General features: G+C 33.3%; 2 protein-coding genes across 2 annotated transcripts; both read left to right on the forward strand.

Annotated features, from left to right (window-relative positions):
- The first annotated feature begins 7,503 nt into the window (after positions 1–7,503).
- LOC122588193 (ankyrin repeat-containing protein At5g02620-like) lies at positions 7,504–10,502 on the forward strand. Its single transcript, XM_043760318.1, has 5 exons — positions 7,504–7,723; positions 8,197–8,694; positions 9,030–9,164; positions 9,295–9,773; positions 9,882–10,502. Exons 1-5 carry the CDS (start codon positions 7,504–7,506, stop codon positions 10,500–10,502), a joined length of 1,953 nt encoding a protein of 650 aa, XP_043616253.1.
- Positions 10,503–12,207: 1,705 nt separating this feature from the next.
- On the forward strand, positions 12,208–18,164 carry LOC122587364 (pyridine nucleotide-disulfide oxidoreductase domain-containing protein 2). The gene is made up of 16 exons (XM_043759512.1): positions 12,208–12,516; positions 12,600–12,761; positions 13,015–13,194; positions 13,378–13,435; positions 13,659–13,709; positions 13,877–13,959; positions 14,190–14,277; positions 14,916–14,957; positions 15,029–15,103; positions 15,196–15,264; positions 15,619–15,734; positions 15,942–16,054; positions 16,137–16,216; positions 16,699–16,819; positions 17,528–17,594; positions 17,683–18,164. Exons 1-16 carry the CDS (start codon positions 12,266–12,268, stop codon positions 17,807–17,809), a joined length of 1,683 nt encoding a protein of 560 aa, XP_043615447.1. The 5' UTR covers positions 12,208–12,265; the 3' UTR covers positions 17,810–18,164.
- The last annotated feature ends 272 nt before the right edge of the window (positions 18,165–18,436 follow it).

Genomic DNA, 18,436 nt, shown 5'->3' on the forward strand with positions numbered 1-18,436 from the left:
AATAAAATTCATTTTTGCGGTTAAAAAAAATGTGTGTGTGTTTGTTTCAAATGCTGGTATCCTATATTCCTATTTACATTGCATTCTTTAGTTATTGTACATCATAATAAAATTGAAAAGCATTCTTTAGTTATTGTACATCATAATAAAATTGAAAGTACGGAGTGCATGCTGTTTATTTTAATGGTAAAAATAATAGTTACGGCAAATACATAACAAACGTTGAGTTGGTTCAGTTGGCTAAGCATGTAGCCTATCTTCTATTATGTAATCTTTTTTCACTCTTCTTGTTTTTGTTATTTATTTTGTTTGATTATTTTTTTTGTTTTCAATTTCTCACTATTTTTTCTTAAGTAATATTTGTTATAAACTCTTTTCTTAAGTATGTTTTTTTATTGGATTTTTTTTTTTCATTTTTAAAAATAGCGTTTTGGATAGGAAAACAATTTAAGCGTTTTTTATAATTACTACTTTAGCCTTCAAATAACTAAACACAACAAAATCAAAAAGGACATAATTGTAAAATCATATGTCTTTTTCTTTTCTTTTTCTTTCTTTTTAACTCAAGAATGCTTTTAAATATGTATTTTTTTTTCTATAATTTTTCTTTAAACTCAAGAGTGCATCTTATATCTATAATTTTCTTTTTCTTTCATATCTTACCCATTCTTTTTTTTTTCTTTTCTTTCTATTTTAACTCGAGAATAGAGTGTTAGTGTTTCCGAAATGAATAGAAACATTTATGTTATTTCCATTAAAAGAGAACATTAAATTAGAATTTCGGAACACACATAAAAGTTTACTCTATCGAGACTAACTATTTAAAAAAAAAAGAATTACATATTTATGAGTCGGTCTTAATATTAACGTTTACGTTACTATTAGCTTTAGTCCCGTGTATAATACAAATTTAATGATATTGTAAATGTAAATAAATTATTAAATATAGTTATAGTTATAAATAAAAAACTTATAAATTTAAATTTAAAAACATATAAAAAGCAAATTGATAATTTGATATTTTTAAAAAATAAAATTTCTTATGTATTTCAATAATGAAATTTGTAAATAAAAGTTTGATGTATTTCGATTATATAATTTGTATTTTTAGAATGTGGATATAGATTATTATGTAGATGTAGATTGGTAAGTTTTAGACTTTTTATAAAGATATATTTTTTATATTTTATTTCTTTATAATCATGAAAAGTAAATATTAACTGTATTTAAATTTAGTATTTCATAAGATTTATGTTGTAAAGTTAGTATAAATTATTGACACAAAATAGATAAGTGTAAATTAATAAAATATTCGTTATGCATAAAAGTTTGTAGATTTATATTTTTAGTTATAATTATTATAATAAATGTTAAAATTAAAACTAAAAGTCAATTTAGAAAAATTAAAAGCTATGATTTGATGATAAAATATAAAAAGATTACTATTATTATTATTATTTTTATAAAATAACTACTTTCATTAAAAATTAATAGGATTTACAAGAAAGAGTAGGAATCCGAGATATTATTTAGATCCTTACTCTTCTAGATATAACAAAATTGATCCTATTAAATATATGAGCAACAACACATGCTCCAATGTCTTGAGCCATAGAGAACTTTTGGATTCTCTTGAGCAAGGTCAATGCATTCTTGTGACGTTCTCTAAAGGAAAAAAACGAGAAAAGGGATAAAACTCTATTTAATACCTCCACACTTAGCTTTATACTATTTCGTTTACTCTGTGCAACTTCAATCACTATACGAATAAACACAAAGTTGACCATACATCAAGCCCTTTATCCTATGAGTAAAGCACTATATCAATTGGGCGTAAGGGGTTGTCTCTTTTGCCCATAAGCCTAATATCAATTTTTTTACAAGCTAAAACTCCAACCGATGAACAAATGTAAACTAAGGTGTCACCCATGACGTTGAATCGGTATAATATTTATTATTTGTGATATACAGATAACTAACAAGTTAAATGAAAATGGATGGTTTGTAATGTCCATATATTCATCCATCCATCTATCTAACCAGTATTTAATTGATTAATTATTCAAATGAACAAACAGATAAATGGATAGGAAAATTTAGATTAATAATTTTTTGTTGCATTGTGGCATGTGCAAACAAAAAATAAAAATGAGGTGTTTGTTGTTTGAATAATTCATCCATTCGAACTTTGGTTGGGCGTCTTTTGTATAAAAAACTTTTAAAAAAAAATAAATAACCAAAAAAGAGGGTCGGTGTGAAAATATCTTTGCTTTCCCGCAAAGAAAGAAACCACAATCGTCAAGTTCCTCGTGCTACCGCCTTGAATAGGAAATCCTAACCTTACACGTCACTAACTCATCTACGACCGTCGGATCATCATACTATCTTGTAAATCTGAACCGTCTATTCTCAACATCCTTGTCTATAAAACGCAAATCACAACTCCCCATTACCTTGAACCAAATATATTCCGGATCCTCGTTTTCAGAGATCCGGTCGTTACGTCGTTGACTTGTTGCGTTCAGCGTGCTATTTGGCGTTATCTGAATTAAAGGTATGATTAACTCTTGTTTTTCCTATACCTTTGTATACTTTACAAATAATTTAGATCGAGTTATGATATCTTTTTTTGAGGAGACGGTCTGAAACGATCTGAACAAGCTAGGGAAACCTCAATTGTTTTATTATATGTAATAATAAAAATAATTATTTGATGATAGTTTGTAGAATCAGCTAAATGGAGGATCGATGGTAGCTGGAATAAATATGTTTCATGTATTGATTGATGGAACGTATGGCAGGTTTGTATTTAGAGCTATATATTATAAGTAATTGTCGTAGCATATATGTTATGTATGTGTATATGGACCTTTGCCATGATTGGGTGCGCTCGCATGGCAGGTCACCCTTGTTACATGCTTAATAAAAGAGAGATGTTTTTGGGTTCGAGTGGGGGAGATCGCACGGGGGATTTGCCCGGGATCTTCTCCCTCTCTCTGTGTGTGCGTGTCGGTGTACGTGTTTCTGTTTCTGCCTTTCGTTTATTATTATTATTATTATTATCATCATTATTGTTGATCAAAGCATCAATACGATTCAAACCAAGCCATTTGAAGATCATCATTCAGTGATTATCCATCGTCGAATATATACCGTCGACGTTAACCGTATTCTGGTTATCATCATCCAGAGGTACTTCCAATCCATCTGCTTATATTATATACCAGTTTCAGTTTGTGGCACAATTAGTAACAATTCATTGTCTCCGTGTGATCAATTTCAAATAACTAAAAATTTTACATCACCAATTAGTAAATCAATACTTGTTTTTCATCAATCAACATAAAAATTTTACATCACCAAGTCGTATGCAACTATGCATGTGTTGACTTGCAAGTATGTGCACAGGTGTTCTGTTAAAAAAATCTATATTTGTTATCAAAAAACATCTTAGTTTTTCATCATATATGTAGCCAAGATACTCGATGACCCGTAGCATAAATTTTTTAATGCTAGCCTCGTATTCATGCAAAGAAACACTAATTACTAAATAGTTATGATTTTAAGAAATTTTTTACGATTTTTTTAGCATGTTTTTAGAGTTTTAGTGCTTTTGTTAGTTTTTATTATTTTTCATTTAGTTACTAAAATACATTTGTATAAGCTTGTTGCTATAAAAATCTCTTAAACTTTAAAGTCACTCATATTGACCGGTACCCCAAATTTAGTTGACCATCAAGAAAATAATCAACGTATTTCGGAAAAATTTACCCTATATGGATTGAGCAGACCGTAACCGGGCTACCTCTCCCTTTAGTGTAGTTCCACCCCTAAACTCATTATACCTGGTAATTTATAATTTATATCCGAGACCACTATTGCACTACAATTTTAGTGATTTTGATATTGTTTGACATACCACCGAGTGATCCAAATTTACAAACTTGCAATACAATCAACGATAGTAGCCAAGGTCTTTGATGATGGTTGTTTCTGTTGGCATTCTTTCTCTTGATTTTATACTTGTAGCTTGCAAGTATCAATCAATCGTATTGAATGTAAATTTTCATTATGTAGTTTTTATCAAAGTCACAATCAAACAGTATCCGCCCATACGGTGCTTGTATTTCTTGGTAATATTTTTTACTTTTGCTTTCAATTGTGAGGGCTATGTATTGAATGCGATGGTCTTGTATGTAGCGGTTCAATGTTATCTGAGTTCGAGTTCTGTACTTGTAGATGTCTGTTGATAAGTTTGGTTGAATGTATATTTTGTAATGGCCATCTTTCTTCTCTGGATGGGTGAGTTCTTCTCTGGAGGCGTGGCTTTGTTCTCGAGCTGAATCTTCAACTGGTGATTTTCTACAGCTAAGGATATCATGGGGTACTATTATTCCCCTGTGGCGACTTTTGTGATACTTGTTGAGCATGAAGTTTTTGTTGAGTTTCTGGTGGTTCTCTGCACTCCAGCAAGTGGGAGATCTAAATTTGAAGCACAAGCGCCGTGGTTTGCCAACTGTTAGTTTCTCATTGAATCCTTTGGATTATGATATTATTAGTTACATTTTTGGAACAGCTGATTGCAGATCCGAACACAATTTCAGCTTGGTCCTTTTCAGTGTTCGTTCATGGTTCTATTAATTAATGTCATGGATGTAGTTGCTAACGGGCTACTGTGGTTATGATGGTTCTTGTTTGTGCTCGTCCGTCTGCAACTATTGCATAGTGGTTTTCCGAGTCCAAATTGGTAGATGATTTAATGAACAGGACCAGTGCAGAATGCTATTGTTACCTGTCCTTGTTAAATATGACTTTCGTATTATGCTGAAGCTTCATACAATGTCTTGAAGAATCCTATTATGTGTTTGGTTTTCAGATATTAATATCTCATGCGGATCTAGTTTCCGCTTCATAACATGTTTAGTTCATTTGGCTTGCTGGTTTTCTGTTTTGATCTGGATCCGTGAATTTCGTTGAGGTTTATTTACGTGAGTTTTCTTTCCAAAGAGATGCAATAATCTGAAGAACTTATTGTTGAACAAAATTTAAAATTACAGGAACTGCTAATTGGCAATAGATTATTTAAGTCGGGAAATCAAGTTTCGACTACAACTGATTAAAACCCATGCTGCTTGATATTCCGGTTGGCACCAGCTCCTGTTTGTAGATTTGGAAATGCAAAGGTTCAGACATGGCATAGGCGGGAACTGTTCTTCTCCGTGAATATATTTTTGAGTTCTGGTGCGAGGGCATGTAATCTAGCTAGACTTCGGGACTAGCTCAATGGAGAAATAGAAAGTCTAGATCTGTGAGCTCTGAAATGGTAAGAGCGCTTGGGTCATATCCCAAGAGGTTGGTGGTTCGAATCCACCCAGATCTGTTACTGGTCGTGTCTTTGGTTGGCTCTCCTGGTATTTTATATTAAGTGGGTGTTTTAGTATGTGGATGTTTGGCCGTTTGGGTTGGTGACTTATTTGAAAGAGTTACACTAGCGTATAAATAAATGTATATAATATTAGAATAGAATAATGATGAATGTGTCTAATTTTGAACATGTTTAACATTCTGGAAGTTTAGTTATCTTTACTCCCTTAAAGTAAAAGGGTTAACTAATATAATGGTTCCACCATGATTTTATTTTCAGAGGGACATGCGAGGAGGGAGTTTGTGAGGGAGAATCATGCTTCTTCCATGCTTTTAGCAGCATATTGGTTTCTTCTAACGTAAAAGGCTCTTTTTTATTTTTAATAATTTTGTCTTTGAATTACTAGAATTGTTCTTGACATTTTATATTATCTATACTCTTTTATAAAAATTATCACACCCTCTATTTTTAAAAATAGTTACACAATAGTTACATACGGAATTATTAAGTTACCCTTAATAAAATATCATAATGGAAATAGTTTTTATAAAATACTAAATTTGCTCCTAATGAATTAATTTACACTTTAAACCTTTATTTTAATAATTTTCACTATCAAAATTACATCAACCTACGCCACTTGACACCGTCACCACCACAAATAGTACTATCACTGACACCACTATACCGCCTTTCTCACCATGGTCGCCGCGTTGCACGAGTACCATGCTACTCGTAGTATATAACTACTTTTCCATACTTCCTTACAATCAAGATGAGTAGTGAATTTCCCCCCTTTTAACATTTTAATCGGTTTTGACATCAGTAAATGCCTCGTTATATAATAGTAAAGCCTATATGAACTAATTCAAGAAAAGATCTCAGGGATAAAATCAAAGATGAGTTTAGCTAACTATAAGGATTGTTTACAAGTTACAACCAACTCATTAAGACTAGCAGAGTTCCACAAGTCAAGTTTAACCCATAAAGCTTAGCGAATTTCTACTCTAAAACTAATTGGTGATGAAAAATAAAAAAGATTTTGTGTTTAAGTTTATTTATTTATTTTTATCTTTTTATCTTTTTCCAATATGACAACTCGAGTTGTAAATGAAAATTGAAATTTAAGTTAAGCCGTCAAGCTCATTGTTATTATTATTAAAATATAATTATACGCTGAGCTAAGGGAAAATGAAAATGATTAATTCTATTAATTAAATAGCCTAAAAATTCTCCTAACAATGAATTGATGACATGTAAAAAAAAATAAGAGGACAAGATTATAAAAAAAAATTAATTGATATCACATACACCTTCTTATAGTTTTATGATGATTTTTAGGTTTTTTTTTTTCTCCTAGGGCTAAATACTCGTTAGTCAAAATAGTAATTAAAAGTAAACACTAGAAGATAAAGAATGATAAAAGATTAAAATCTACTAATACTAAATCTCAATATTGAAGCGCGCTTTCCAATAAAACATCGCTCCATAAATTTCGGGAGGCACCTTCGTCTTGTCATATAGATTATGAAAACCCATACAAAAGTGTCAGCATCTTCATGTCAACTTACAAATCCGCTCTTGCTTATAATTAATTAACTCATATGAGTACGTGTAATGTATGATGTATCACGATTAAATTAATTTCCGCGTTCAACACGCTAAGAAACTTCATTTCGTACATGAGTACGTATATGGTAATTTCTTCGATCGATCAGATAAATGTTATATCAATTTCATGATATATTACCATTATTATTACATGCAATTGCTACAAATATATATCTATATATATAGTACTTGTATGATATTCATGATTCCATCTCACTATAAACGTCACGTAAGAGTTTCAGTCTGTAAGACTGTAACCAAATCGCAAAGTCGATCTGTATAAATTCAAACTCTTGAGTCACGGTTCAATTAATACCGGTCAGATCAGGAAAAAAACTTGGTTAAGTCATACTCCAGTAATTTATGTTGTTCGGAGGTACGTAAACTAGCTAATATTGTAGATATGTGTGTATATACCTAGTAGATTTCCATATATGGTCGCCTATAAATATTGTACTCAGTAAAATACTTAGTGTTATACTTATAGTGCAGGAAAGTAATTATAGTCAAGTAGCAGCAAAGTTAAGATGAACCGAATCCAACAAACACGGGTAGAGATGATGAATTTCAGCGCATCAGAAATCACAGAAGAAATCAGTTCGATAGAATACCTGTATGACATTAACATCCAGCATGAGTACATAACTAGAATTCCTGTCCCGCCACCTCTACCGAAGTCTGATCAGCTCCCTAGAAGTTATAATGTGCCGCAGCGTCCACCTAAATACCCTCGTGGAGATCTACTTGGTAATATATAATCAACTTACTAATTTTAAATAAACAGTTGCAGTTATCTTGTCATAATTCTAATTTTAGGAACTTTTTCTTTTATCCATCTTTCCCTATATTATTTACAAGCGTGGCCTTTTTACTTAGAGTATATACTACGAGTAATTAGCAATTGTAGGCTAATTTTTTGTTTATACTATGAGTTGTCCCAAGTTAGAAAATTTTTAACTACTGGGTAATAGCGCCCAGTGGCCACATACCAGCCGATGCAAACTTGAGATAATTAAGTGGTTGAGATTTACCTGAATACTAGCCTGACTAGGGGACTAGTGGGTACCAAATGGTACATGAGATTAGGGGGTTCGCATCCAATTATCCCCCCCTCCCCCTTTTTTTTTAAGTTAGAAAATTTTCCAGCTATCATGGAATGACTGAAAGTATATATTAATTAAACATTCTGCTTATGTAAATACGTACACTTTGATTTGAAGCAAGTAGAGAAGACTACTTCAATATATGTGTCCCGTTGTATGAAGCATCAATTATCAGCAATTGGGAGGCTGCTAATGTTGTTCTTGAAAGATGCCCAGAGTTGGTACGCTTCGCGATTAATGAAAACTGGGAAACACCACTTCACGTTGTAGCATCAGCGGAAGAAACCAAGCAGACGATTCAGTTTGTAAAGCATCTCGTCAAAAGGATGGAAAGTGGGGAACTGGAATATCAGAATAAGAGTGGCAACACTGCTCTTTGCTTAGCATGTATAGCCGGAAATGTCAAAATGGTCAAGATCATGGTTAAAAGTCACCCGAGACTACTGGACATTCCCGGTAGTCAAAGAATGATGCCATTATATTTGAGTGCTTTACATGGGAGGTATGAAACAGTGAAATATCTTTATGAAAAATCTTGTAAGATGACTGGTGAACATTGGACAACTCAGAAGCAGGGTTGGGTACTATTGAAGTGTGTTGAGTATGAGTTCTTTGGTAAGTAGGTGCTTCCATTACTACTTGTTTTACATATTAAAACTTCTCCTTTGAATTTTCGAATTTGACTTTTCAAATTATATTTTGATTTGTATCATACTATTATATAGTAGTTGATAAACATTATATCAATGAAAAATACATTTAAAACTCAATCAATTCTTATATTTTATATCAAGTGTTATATAACACAAGCAAATATATTTACGGTCAAAGTTAAAAGAAAAAGACTTGAAAAGTCAAACTAAGACATTGAAAATGGGACTGAATGAGCTAGTAAGTCTTTAGTCCAAAGAATAGAATGTATCTTTTATGTGATTCCGTTGCTTTTGTAGATATTGCGTTGAACATTGTAGAGGACTGTCCAACACTCGTAAGTAATGGGAATGTGTTTGGAGCTTTGGCTCGAAAACCTGATGCCTTTAATGGAGTACTTGAGCAGAAATTATCTACGAGAATCATAACTTCAAGTAAGTTTTGTATTCTTAGACACGGTCTGACTAAAAGTCTAGCTAGCTAGCTTCTTTATTTACATGGGCTTTTTACTCTGATCTATTTGGTGAACGGTTTCAAATATGAATCGTTGTTGCTTTTGATCAGTTTGCAGATTTCTGAAGGCAAAATCTTCTGCTGAAGAGGATAGTACTGGTGCACATAAATTACTAAGAATTAGCTTGAGGAATACCATCAGAAAGATGTCAAAACAAGAAGTTGATGTTATACTTAAAGGGCCTGGCTTGGTTAGAGATGGAATGGTAGAATATTCTTCGAGAATATTATTTGTTGCTGCAGAAATGGGCAACGCCATATTTCTAATTGAGCTACTTCGAGCCTATCCTGACCTAATATGGAGTGTAAATGATGACAATTACTCTATATTTCACGTAGCTACTATTAACCGTCATCAAGATGTTTACAACCTATTGTATGAGATAGGCCCAATGAAAGATATGTTAACGTCGCTCGAAGATAAAAATGGCAATAATATGCTTCATTTAGTTGGAATGACTTCCAGGACTATGAGATCTCAGAAGTTTGGAGCATCTCTACTAATGCAAAGAGAGTTGTCGTGGTTCAAGGTATGTCTTTCGGGTGGTCAAAACTTTTCTATTTTGTTACCAACAAAGCGCAAGACTTGATTGATCTACAAATAAATTACCATTCTAATTAGTTATCTTGTGTTGCAGGAAGTGGAGAAGATGATCCCATCAACTTTAAGAACAAGGAAGAACAATGCTGGTGAAACACCGTATGGCTTATTCTTTCAGAATAACCAAGATCTAGTCTCCCAAGGTTTAAATTGGACGAAAAATGGTATGATCGTTGCCACTCTTATCATCACCGTAGCTTTTGCTGTAGCTTTCACGGTTCCTGGTGGCTATAACCAAGAGCATGGGAATCCTATCTTCATCCATAGACATACCTTCTTTGTTTTCGTTATTGCAGACGCTGTTTCTTTATTCTCTTCTTCAACTTCACTGCTTGTGTTTCTGTCTATCCTCACATCTCGTCACAGTCCACGTGATTTCATGTTTTCGTTACCCACAAAGCTTATGATAGGGCAAGTAACACTTTTCATTTCTGTAGCAGCCATGATGGTCACTTTTAGTGCTAGTTTCTTTGTGATATACCAACACAAGTTGACATGGTTACCCATCCTAATTGCTACACTTGCTGCCATGCCTGTCATCGTCTTCGCTGTACTGCAGTTTCCTCTTTGGGTGGATATGTTTAGCTCCAGGTTTGATTCTCATAATCTCTTTAAGCCCAAGAAACGTATGCTTTACTGCACAAACCCAAGGTTCTAGCTGCTCTGCTTGTGGCTGGTTTTGCAATAAAAGCTTTATTAAGAAGACATTATTGGAAAAGATGTTGATGATACTTGGATTATGAATTTCTTTTTACAACTAGACGTGTATTGATGATCTTTAGTTATGAATTTGATCTAACAAGACTGTGGATTGAAGTCTTATATTAGACAAACTTGTAAGTATTTAGTGGATTTTGTAATTAGTGTTTTTCTTTTTATAAAAAGAGAGCTGGTGCTACTATATATTACATTTTTTTTTGGCGATTTGAACAATATATTAGGCATGTATTTTTTGTGTAGTTATAAGTACAATTACATGGTATAGTCAGTGTTAGCTCAAGATTTTTTGAGGCCTTAAACGAGATTTAATTTGGAGGTGTAGTTCGTTACCATACAAAGAAAGCAAAAGAAAAAAAAAAGATACCTGACTACTGTGAAAAGGCAACGACATCGTTGGTCTACGCTTGCTGTATAATTTTCCATTTTCTTATAATAGAGCTCGCCCAAAATATCCATAATATTAAACTCATTCAATAAAATATAGAGGCCCAAAAAAATAAGGGCCCAAAGCAACCGCTTACCCGTTAATTACTATTAACCCGACAATGTGTATAGTTATAAGTACTTAAAGTAATGATCTATCTATAGTTGTATAAAGCATTTTCTCAATTCCTTTAAAATACTCCAAACTATTACACTCCTAACAACTAAAACACATTGTTTACAAGAAAAGTAGGTAACTCCAAATGTTGTCTTCCACAGGTTTTGGGTCCAGTACAGTCTTACCTTTTACCCAACCAAAGGTAAGGAGGCTACTTTCAAGTTTTACCATAGAAATTTGGTGACTTGAGTCATATTTTGGAGGATTTGGATTGCGAGAAATGAGAAATTATCGAGAATAAAGCAATACCAACATACAAGATGGCGGAGATTGTAAAAGAGGACCCGTTCTTTTGGCTTAAGAATACGGTTCGTATAGAGCATTTGGTTGAGTTTTATATGGCAGCTCTATTATAACTTTGTAATATGTATTTGGCTTTGTTCTCAACTTCTTGCCGTATTATGGTGTATTCTTCCTAGTTTTTTCTTATTATTACTTGTTATTATCATCCCTACAAAACCACTAACATGTTATCTTAATATATTTCATATTTATATGACTATAGTTTATGGATTATGTTAAAAGCATGTAATTAGAATTCATAGTATCTTGGTGAATGTATAAGTTTTAATATGTAAAATTATTGATGTGAATCGAATGAATTTGTCAGCTAGAATATTAAAATAAAAAAAAGGTATGCGTTTCATTACTTCTGATATTTATCATTTTGTTAAGTTAATTAATTATTTGAGTTTTTATGGTTTTAGCACCAAAATTTGTATATTAAAAGTGATGGTGCATTGCCTAACCATGTATTTTTTTTGGACCGGTAGTAGCTGCTGCAAGTTTATTTATGACCTCATTTAAAGATGGATATAACACTAGTTAATAAAAGATATTTACAATTTTATAATGAGAAAATGTTATATATATTAATATGACGTATTAACATCAATTTTTTCACACGTTTATGAATTTTAAGGTTTGTAAAAAAAAATAGCATAACTAAATGACGTTACATTTATTTTTAAGTAAAACAATATCGGATTGTTTTCGCAAAACGGGAAAGTACGTTGTATTGAAACTAACACCACGTACAGTCAAACAGTTCGACCACTTCGACCCTCGCACACTACAAAACTTCCATTGAGTGCCCAAAAATGTGGAGGAGAAGATTTTGCACCACCACTGCCACCGCCTTAAAAACCAATAAATGGGACGCTATTGTCATCGGCGGCGGCCACAACGGCCTCACGGCCGCCGCTTACTTAGCTCAGTCAGGTCTCTCGGTTGCCGTCCTCGAACGCCGCCACGTCATCGGCGGTGCCGCCGTCACTGAAGAAGTCATTCCTGGCTTCAAATTCTCCCGTTGCAGTTACCTCCAAAGCCTCCTTCGTCCTTCCATCATTAGGTATGTTCCATTTATATATAAAATATATATCATTATCAATACATGTATATTTATGTACTGATTGATGGATTGATTTGATAAAGAGATTTGGAGTTGCATAGACATGGATTGAAGCTGTTGAAAAGAAGTCCTTCATCGTTTACGCCGTGTTTGGATGGGCGCTATCTTTTATTAGGTCCCGATGCTGAGCTTAATCATTCCGAGATTTCTAAGTTTTCGCAACGGGATGCCGATGCTTATCCGAGGTTCTATTGCTGTTCTTTTTCTTTTGTATTGAGATAGATTGTTATGCACTCCAAGTGTTTGATGATATGAATATGAACATTGGTGCTTTAATATAATTATTTATCGTACTTATGTTTATCAAAATCCTTATGTCGGTAATCTGGTCTGTGTGGGCAGCCTTTGGAAGTTCGTATCTTTTTTTATCTAGTCCTTTCTGATTTTGATATTTTGTTTGTTGTATTTTATGGAAAATGCTTTTCTTTTATAATGTAGGTATGAGAAGCAGCTGGAGAAATTTTGCAAGTTCATGGATCCACTAATAGATTCATCACCACCTGAAGCACACCAAGGTGTTTCATCTTTTAATTCCCGGTTGAAACATAAGTTACAGAAATCGGAATTTTGGGCGCATTGTTTGCATCAGTCTGTCTCCATGGGCCAACAGGGGTTGGTGTAAGATTTCTTATCTTGATACTTTTATCACATCATGCTGTTGGACTTATTTTCACCGAAAGGAATTAGTAGTATCTTTTAAGTTATGTAAAAATATCAACTAATTACTTTAATGGCTTAATCAGCTTAAGAAAACTTGCATTCCAGATCTCAATAAACTTATCTAGTTCTATTTTGTTACAGGGATTTCATGGACCTTCTACTGTCACCGGCATCTAAGGTGTTAAATAACTGGTTTGAGGTTGTTACTGATACCCATTAATTTCGCTGAACTGGAAACCTGCTTATGGTTTCTCCATCCTGACCAATCATTAATACAAATCTATTAGATATCTTGGAATATATCGCACTAGTTACGTAATGCTGATAGTAGATGTATTTTGTGCATAGTTTAGTACCATCATAAGTGACTAACTTACATCTTTGTACCAAAATGTTAACCTTATGTATGCAAATAATTGCAGAGTGAGGTTTTGAAGGCAACACTTGCTACAGATGCAGTGATAGGAACCACTGTAAGTACTCATTCCATTTATGTTGCATTCTCTTTTATCATCACCTTTCCTATCAACCACTTTGAAGCAAGCATACCATAAGTATTGCCACTGGAATTTCATTGCTTTCAAGATATAACATGGAAAGTCTTCAAAATATGAACTCCGCTAGATCTGTTGTAATGCAGGCAAGTGCCCACACACCAGGGAGTGGATATGTTCTGCTACATCATGTAATGGGAGAAACTGATGGTGACCGTGGAATTTGGTCGTAAGTATTTTAACTAATCTATATTGTAATACTCATATTCTTATATAAATAAATACTTGTAGTTTCCTATAGCTGTTATCATGTTTGAACATAGACTTTCTAAGTTATCTTTTTGGTGCATTTGGATGTATAGATTGACATCATTTGTATGCATGCTTGTTTCATTTTTTATTTTTTATTTTTGGAAGAGGTGGTATATCATATTGCATTGGTAACTAATATGCATCTAGGTATGTTGAAGGTGGAATGGGCTCGGTGTCTTTGGCTATTGCAAATGCTGCTAAGGAAGCTGGTGCCTCCATATTTACCAACACAGTGGTATATATATATATTTTGGAATAGTTAATGTGTTACTTTGGTCACCAATTCAGGGGTCAGTTAAATTAAAGTTTAGCCTAACATTCATTGACTTCTGGTTGTCCCAAATTGATTGAACCCAGCACATTGTATAAAATTTTAGGCAGTATATGCATCCTCTATTTACTTTCTATCAAGATATTTGAATGAAGATCAAATACAGTTATACATCTCTTTTTGACCAACTTCTCGTCGTCACCAATTTCTGCTAATTAAAAGAGTAGATAGGATGGATTTTAATGCAGAACTATTGTATCATGATTGATATGAAACGAGTATTGCTAAAACGCTAACCACATCTTCTCCACTTCTTTATTAAGAATATAAATAAAAAAGAAAAAGAAAAACACAAACAAAGCTAGATAATGGTTGCATAGGAAGAAAAGTATGATATGATATATGTCAAACTTATTCCCCTGGTTGATTCCTATGATGGATAAGAGTGCTTTAACGCTTTTAACATTGACAAGTTTGCATTCCGGCTTTTTTTTATATCATCTTCTTGTGTTATTATTTAGCGTGTACAAGCTAAACCTGTTTAGCTCGAAGTTATCCAGAATTAATGTTTTCACTAAATTAATGGATCATTTATTATTCAGGTATCAAATCTGATGGTTGATGATTCGGGCACAGTAACTGGGGTGAGTGATATTCTGAAATAAACAACTTCCATGGCACAATGTGTAGTCAAACTAACTTTAAAATTTCTTAGGTAGTTTTGGGTGATGGGACACAGGTTCATTCTTCAGTTGTATTGTCAAATGCTACTCCATACAAAACTTTCATGGTAAATTACTTGATGCTGATGATGATTTGCACGCTTAGCTAGATATAAAATTGCTAAGCATTTTGGTTTTGCTTTTCCATATTCTGACATAGGAATTAGTACCTGAGAATGTTCTCCCAGATGATTTTACCCGTGCTGTTAAGCACACTGACTATAGCTCGGTAAGATTTTTTTGCAGTTCAGCATTCTCCGTTCCTCCTGTTGTAGAACAACTTAACCTTGAACTGAATTTATTGGATTCAATAGCTCCAAAAGTTTTCGCTTTAAATAGGTTGACTTTGGAAATGGACTAAAGCTGGACGAAAGGTTGATCCATTTGCCCAAAAAACTAATTTTCTGTTAATAAGTAGTAATGTGATTATAAAATTTAAATATTTTAACCAAGTTACAAAAATTGAAATAAGATGATTTAAGATTTTTTGCATTAAAGTGCACTTTTGGTACCTTTGGGCCCTCTTTTTAGTTTCGGTTTAGCTAATGTGTTTGAAAATGCTAACAGCTAGTTTATTGGACAGGCAACCACTAAAATCAACTTAGCAGTTGACAAATTACCGCAGTTTAAGTGCTGCGATATTAGTTACCCTGAAGCTGGTCCTCAGCATATGGGTACCATTCACATTGGTTCTGAGAGGTATGTTATTCTATCTGTCTTCCATTATGCTTTCTTTCAAGATTTGTTTTGGGGAACCTTTTTATAGAAGTGTTGCTTAAGTCTTTAATTGCATTTCCGATTTGGCACCTATTATTATTTTTTCAAAGGCTATTGAACCTTGTTTATTCACATCCTTCAAGTTTGAATAAGCAAAGAGATTTATGTGTTATCATTCATATCTACTAGTATAGAGGAGATTGACTCTGCATGCCTGGATGCAATGAATGGATTGCCATCAAAGAGGCCTATTATTGAAATGACAATTCCTTCAGTCTTAGACAAGACTATATCTCCACCGGGTAATCATTCATTAAAATGCCTTAATCCAGTATTCCAGTTGATTCCATGTGCCTTAAAGCTAATGAAATTCCAATTTTATAGGCAAGCATGTTATCAATTTGTTTGTTCAGTTTACGCCATATAAACCTGATGACGGCAACTGGGCCGATCCTGCATACAGAGTGAGTTCTTTTTAACTTTTCAAACTTGCAATTCTCTCCTCTTCTGGATGTATCCGTTAAATATATATGTTTCTTCTTTTGGGGATGGTAATGGGGTCAATGTACTTTGACTTTTATTGCGACATTGTGTGTGCCCTTTTTTTACTTTGTTGATTAGTTTGCCGCTTTATTCTAGCTAATGTGGTCAATATATTAGCAGCAACCAGATTTATATTGACTTTGATCGTTATTGATAATCATGTGTTTTGTCTATCCAAATATATGTAGTAGACACGTTTAGTGAAGTCACTATCTTCTAATATTGTTATCAATATTTTCTTGTTTTTATATTATTGGAAGCTTGTTAAGAGGTTAAAAAAATAGTGGTCATAGTGATTTCCCCTATAACGATTGATTTATCAATTGTTAATGTTTTCTAATAATCTATTCCCTTTATCGTTTTGTATTGTTAAAGCTTATTAGTCAATAACATTGTTGTGTAGGAATCATTTGCGCAAAGATGCTTCGCGTTAATTGATGAGTATGCCCCTGGCTTCAGCTCCTCAGTTATTGGCTATGACATGTTGACTCCACCAGATCTTGAAAAGATAATTGGTCTCACAGGTAATCCATGCCAATCATCAATCTGTGAATGCTGGCCTTTAAATCGAATGAAAGTAGAAAGAATAGCCGTCCTCCATTTAATGGAAGAAATCATGTATAGGTGGCAAATTTGGGTGGGATGGGTGATTAATGGTCCGATTGGGAAAGAATTATGGCAGGTCAAAAGGAGTTGGGTTGACCTTTTAGTACTTATTTATGACTTTTATTTATAGTTAAATATGATTCGTATGGAAAATAATGTTCAAAGTTAAAATAAAGATGCAATTTAAAAAAAAAACAATCTAAGCCATTATTGACATCTGAGTATGCTGAGCGACTTTTAAACATTTTGACCTGTTAGCTTAAAGTTATAGCCCAAACTCATATGTTCATTCAAACATGTGAGGCTTCAGTTTTTTTATTTTATCTCTCCCATTTATAAGATTAGAGAAGTGAAGTTAGAACCTTGTTTGCAATTATTTGGTAAAAGGACCCACAGCATGGAGAATGGAGCATAAATTTCCATGTTTCAAGTTACCAGTTTATTCTTCTCTTGTTTATGCTCCTTCATTATAGTTTTAGCTTATTTTATCTAGTATTTTACTTGAACTGCATGGAAGTTTAAATGTTATGATTTTTTCATCTGATAGAGGGTGGATACTATCAGATAATTTTTCAAATCTGAACTTCTGAATTTTGGTGCTAAAAAATTTTCTCCCTGATTGACAGGAGGGAATATCTTCCATGGTGCAATGGGGTTGGATTCTCTTTTTCTGATGAGACCTGTAAAAGGATGGTAAACTTCAACATTATCTCTAGTTTATTTTACGATAGAACACAAGTTTGTATGATAATAGTATTATGACTTTAGAATGCAATGACAGGTCAAATTATAGAACACCTCTGCGAGGATTGTATCTCTGCGGGAGTGGAGCACATCCTGGTGGTGGTGTCATGGGTGCGCCAGGACGCAACGCGGCTCGTGTAGTTATAGATGACATTAAAGGCTAGATGGCATTTCTTGAAACGTCACGATCGTTATCATATGGTTTTGAAGTATCATCGATAGGGTTCAGAACGCATTTCTTTGATCTATGTCAAAGGTCATCTGTTGTATGTGAATCAAGTCATTTCAGCCAGCTAACCGTTGCCCAATTTCTATTGATATTCTTTTGTAACAAAGACATTCTTTGGAAAAAAAAATGGAGCCGTTGGCAATTGCAGGTTGTCTTGTGTAGTTGTGTAGGGGTTCTAGAAAGTTCTGAAATCGGGGTTTAGTATATTTTTTAAATATACATAACTTATACTTTTCGACTTTTGTAAACTGAAAAATTATTATTTTTCATTGAAGTGAAACTATTATACATGGGGAATGATCATGAAATAGTAGTAGAGATACAAAAATATTGTATTTTGTAGTAGCTAATGAATATCAATAGAATTAGAGAACGTCTACAAAATGTGGTGCTTACAGATTGTCGAAAAATGGAGTTAAATTTCGTGGATGAAGTCAATGCAGATGTGGTTGCTTACATCATTACATGAGCTAAGAGATCAAAGAAAGGTTACATTAACAGAGAATCCAATTAGATTAAAACATATTTTTAAGCGTCAGCCCAATAAATCTCCGTTGATTTT

Source organism: Erigeron canadensis, chromosome 2 (assembly GCF_010389155.1).
Source record: "Erigeron canadensis isolate Cc75 chromosome 2, C_canadensis_v1, whole genome shotgun sequence".
Taxonomy (NCBI): Eukaryota; Viridiplantae; Streptophyta; class Magnoliopsida; order Asterales; family Asteraceae; genus Erigeron; species Erigeron canadensis.

What these genes read in the sequence shown, in the direction of transcription:
- LOC122588193 (XM_043760318.1), top strand. Translation starts at nt 7,504, where the DNA reads ATGAACCGAATCCAACAAACACGGGTAGAGATGATGAATTTCAGCGCA. An exon ending in CCCTCGTGGAGATCTACTTG is followed by an intron (nt 7,724 to 8,196) that starts GTAATATATAAT and finishes TTTGATTTGAAG; the next exon opens with CAAGTAGAGAAGACTACTTC. An exon ending in GAGAGTTGTCGTGGTTCAAG is followed by an intron (nt 9,774 to 9,881) that starts GTATGTCTTTCG and finishes CTTGTGTTGCAG; the next exon opens with GAAGTGGAGAAGATGATCCC.
- LOC122587364 (XM_043759512.1), top strand. Translation starts at nt 12,266, where the DNA reads ATGTGGAGGAGAAGATTTTGCACCACCACTGCCACCGCCTTAAAAACC. An exon ending in CTCCATACAAAACTTTCATG is followed by an intron (nt 15,104 to 15,195) that starts GTAAATTACTTG and finishes ATTCTGACATAG; the next exon opens with GAATTAGTACCTGAGAATGT. An exon ending in ATGAGACCTGTAAAAGGATG is followed by an intron (nt 17,595 to 17,682) that starts GTAAACTTCAAC and finishes ATGCAATGACAG; the next exon opens with GTCAAATTATAGAACACCTC.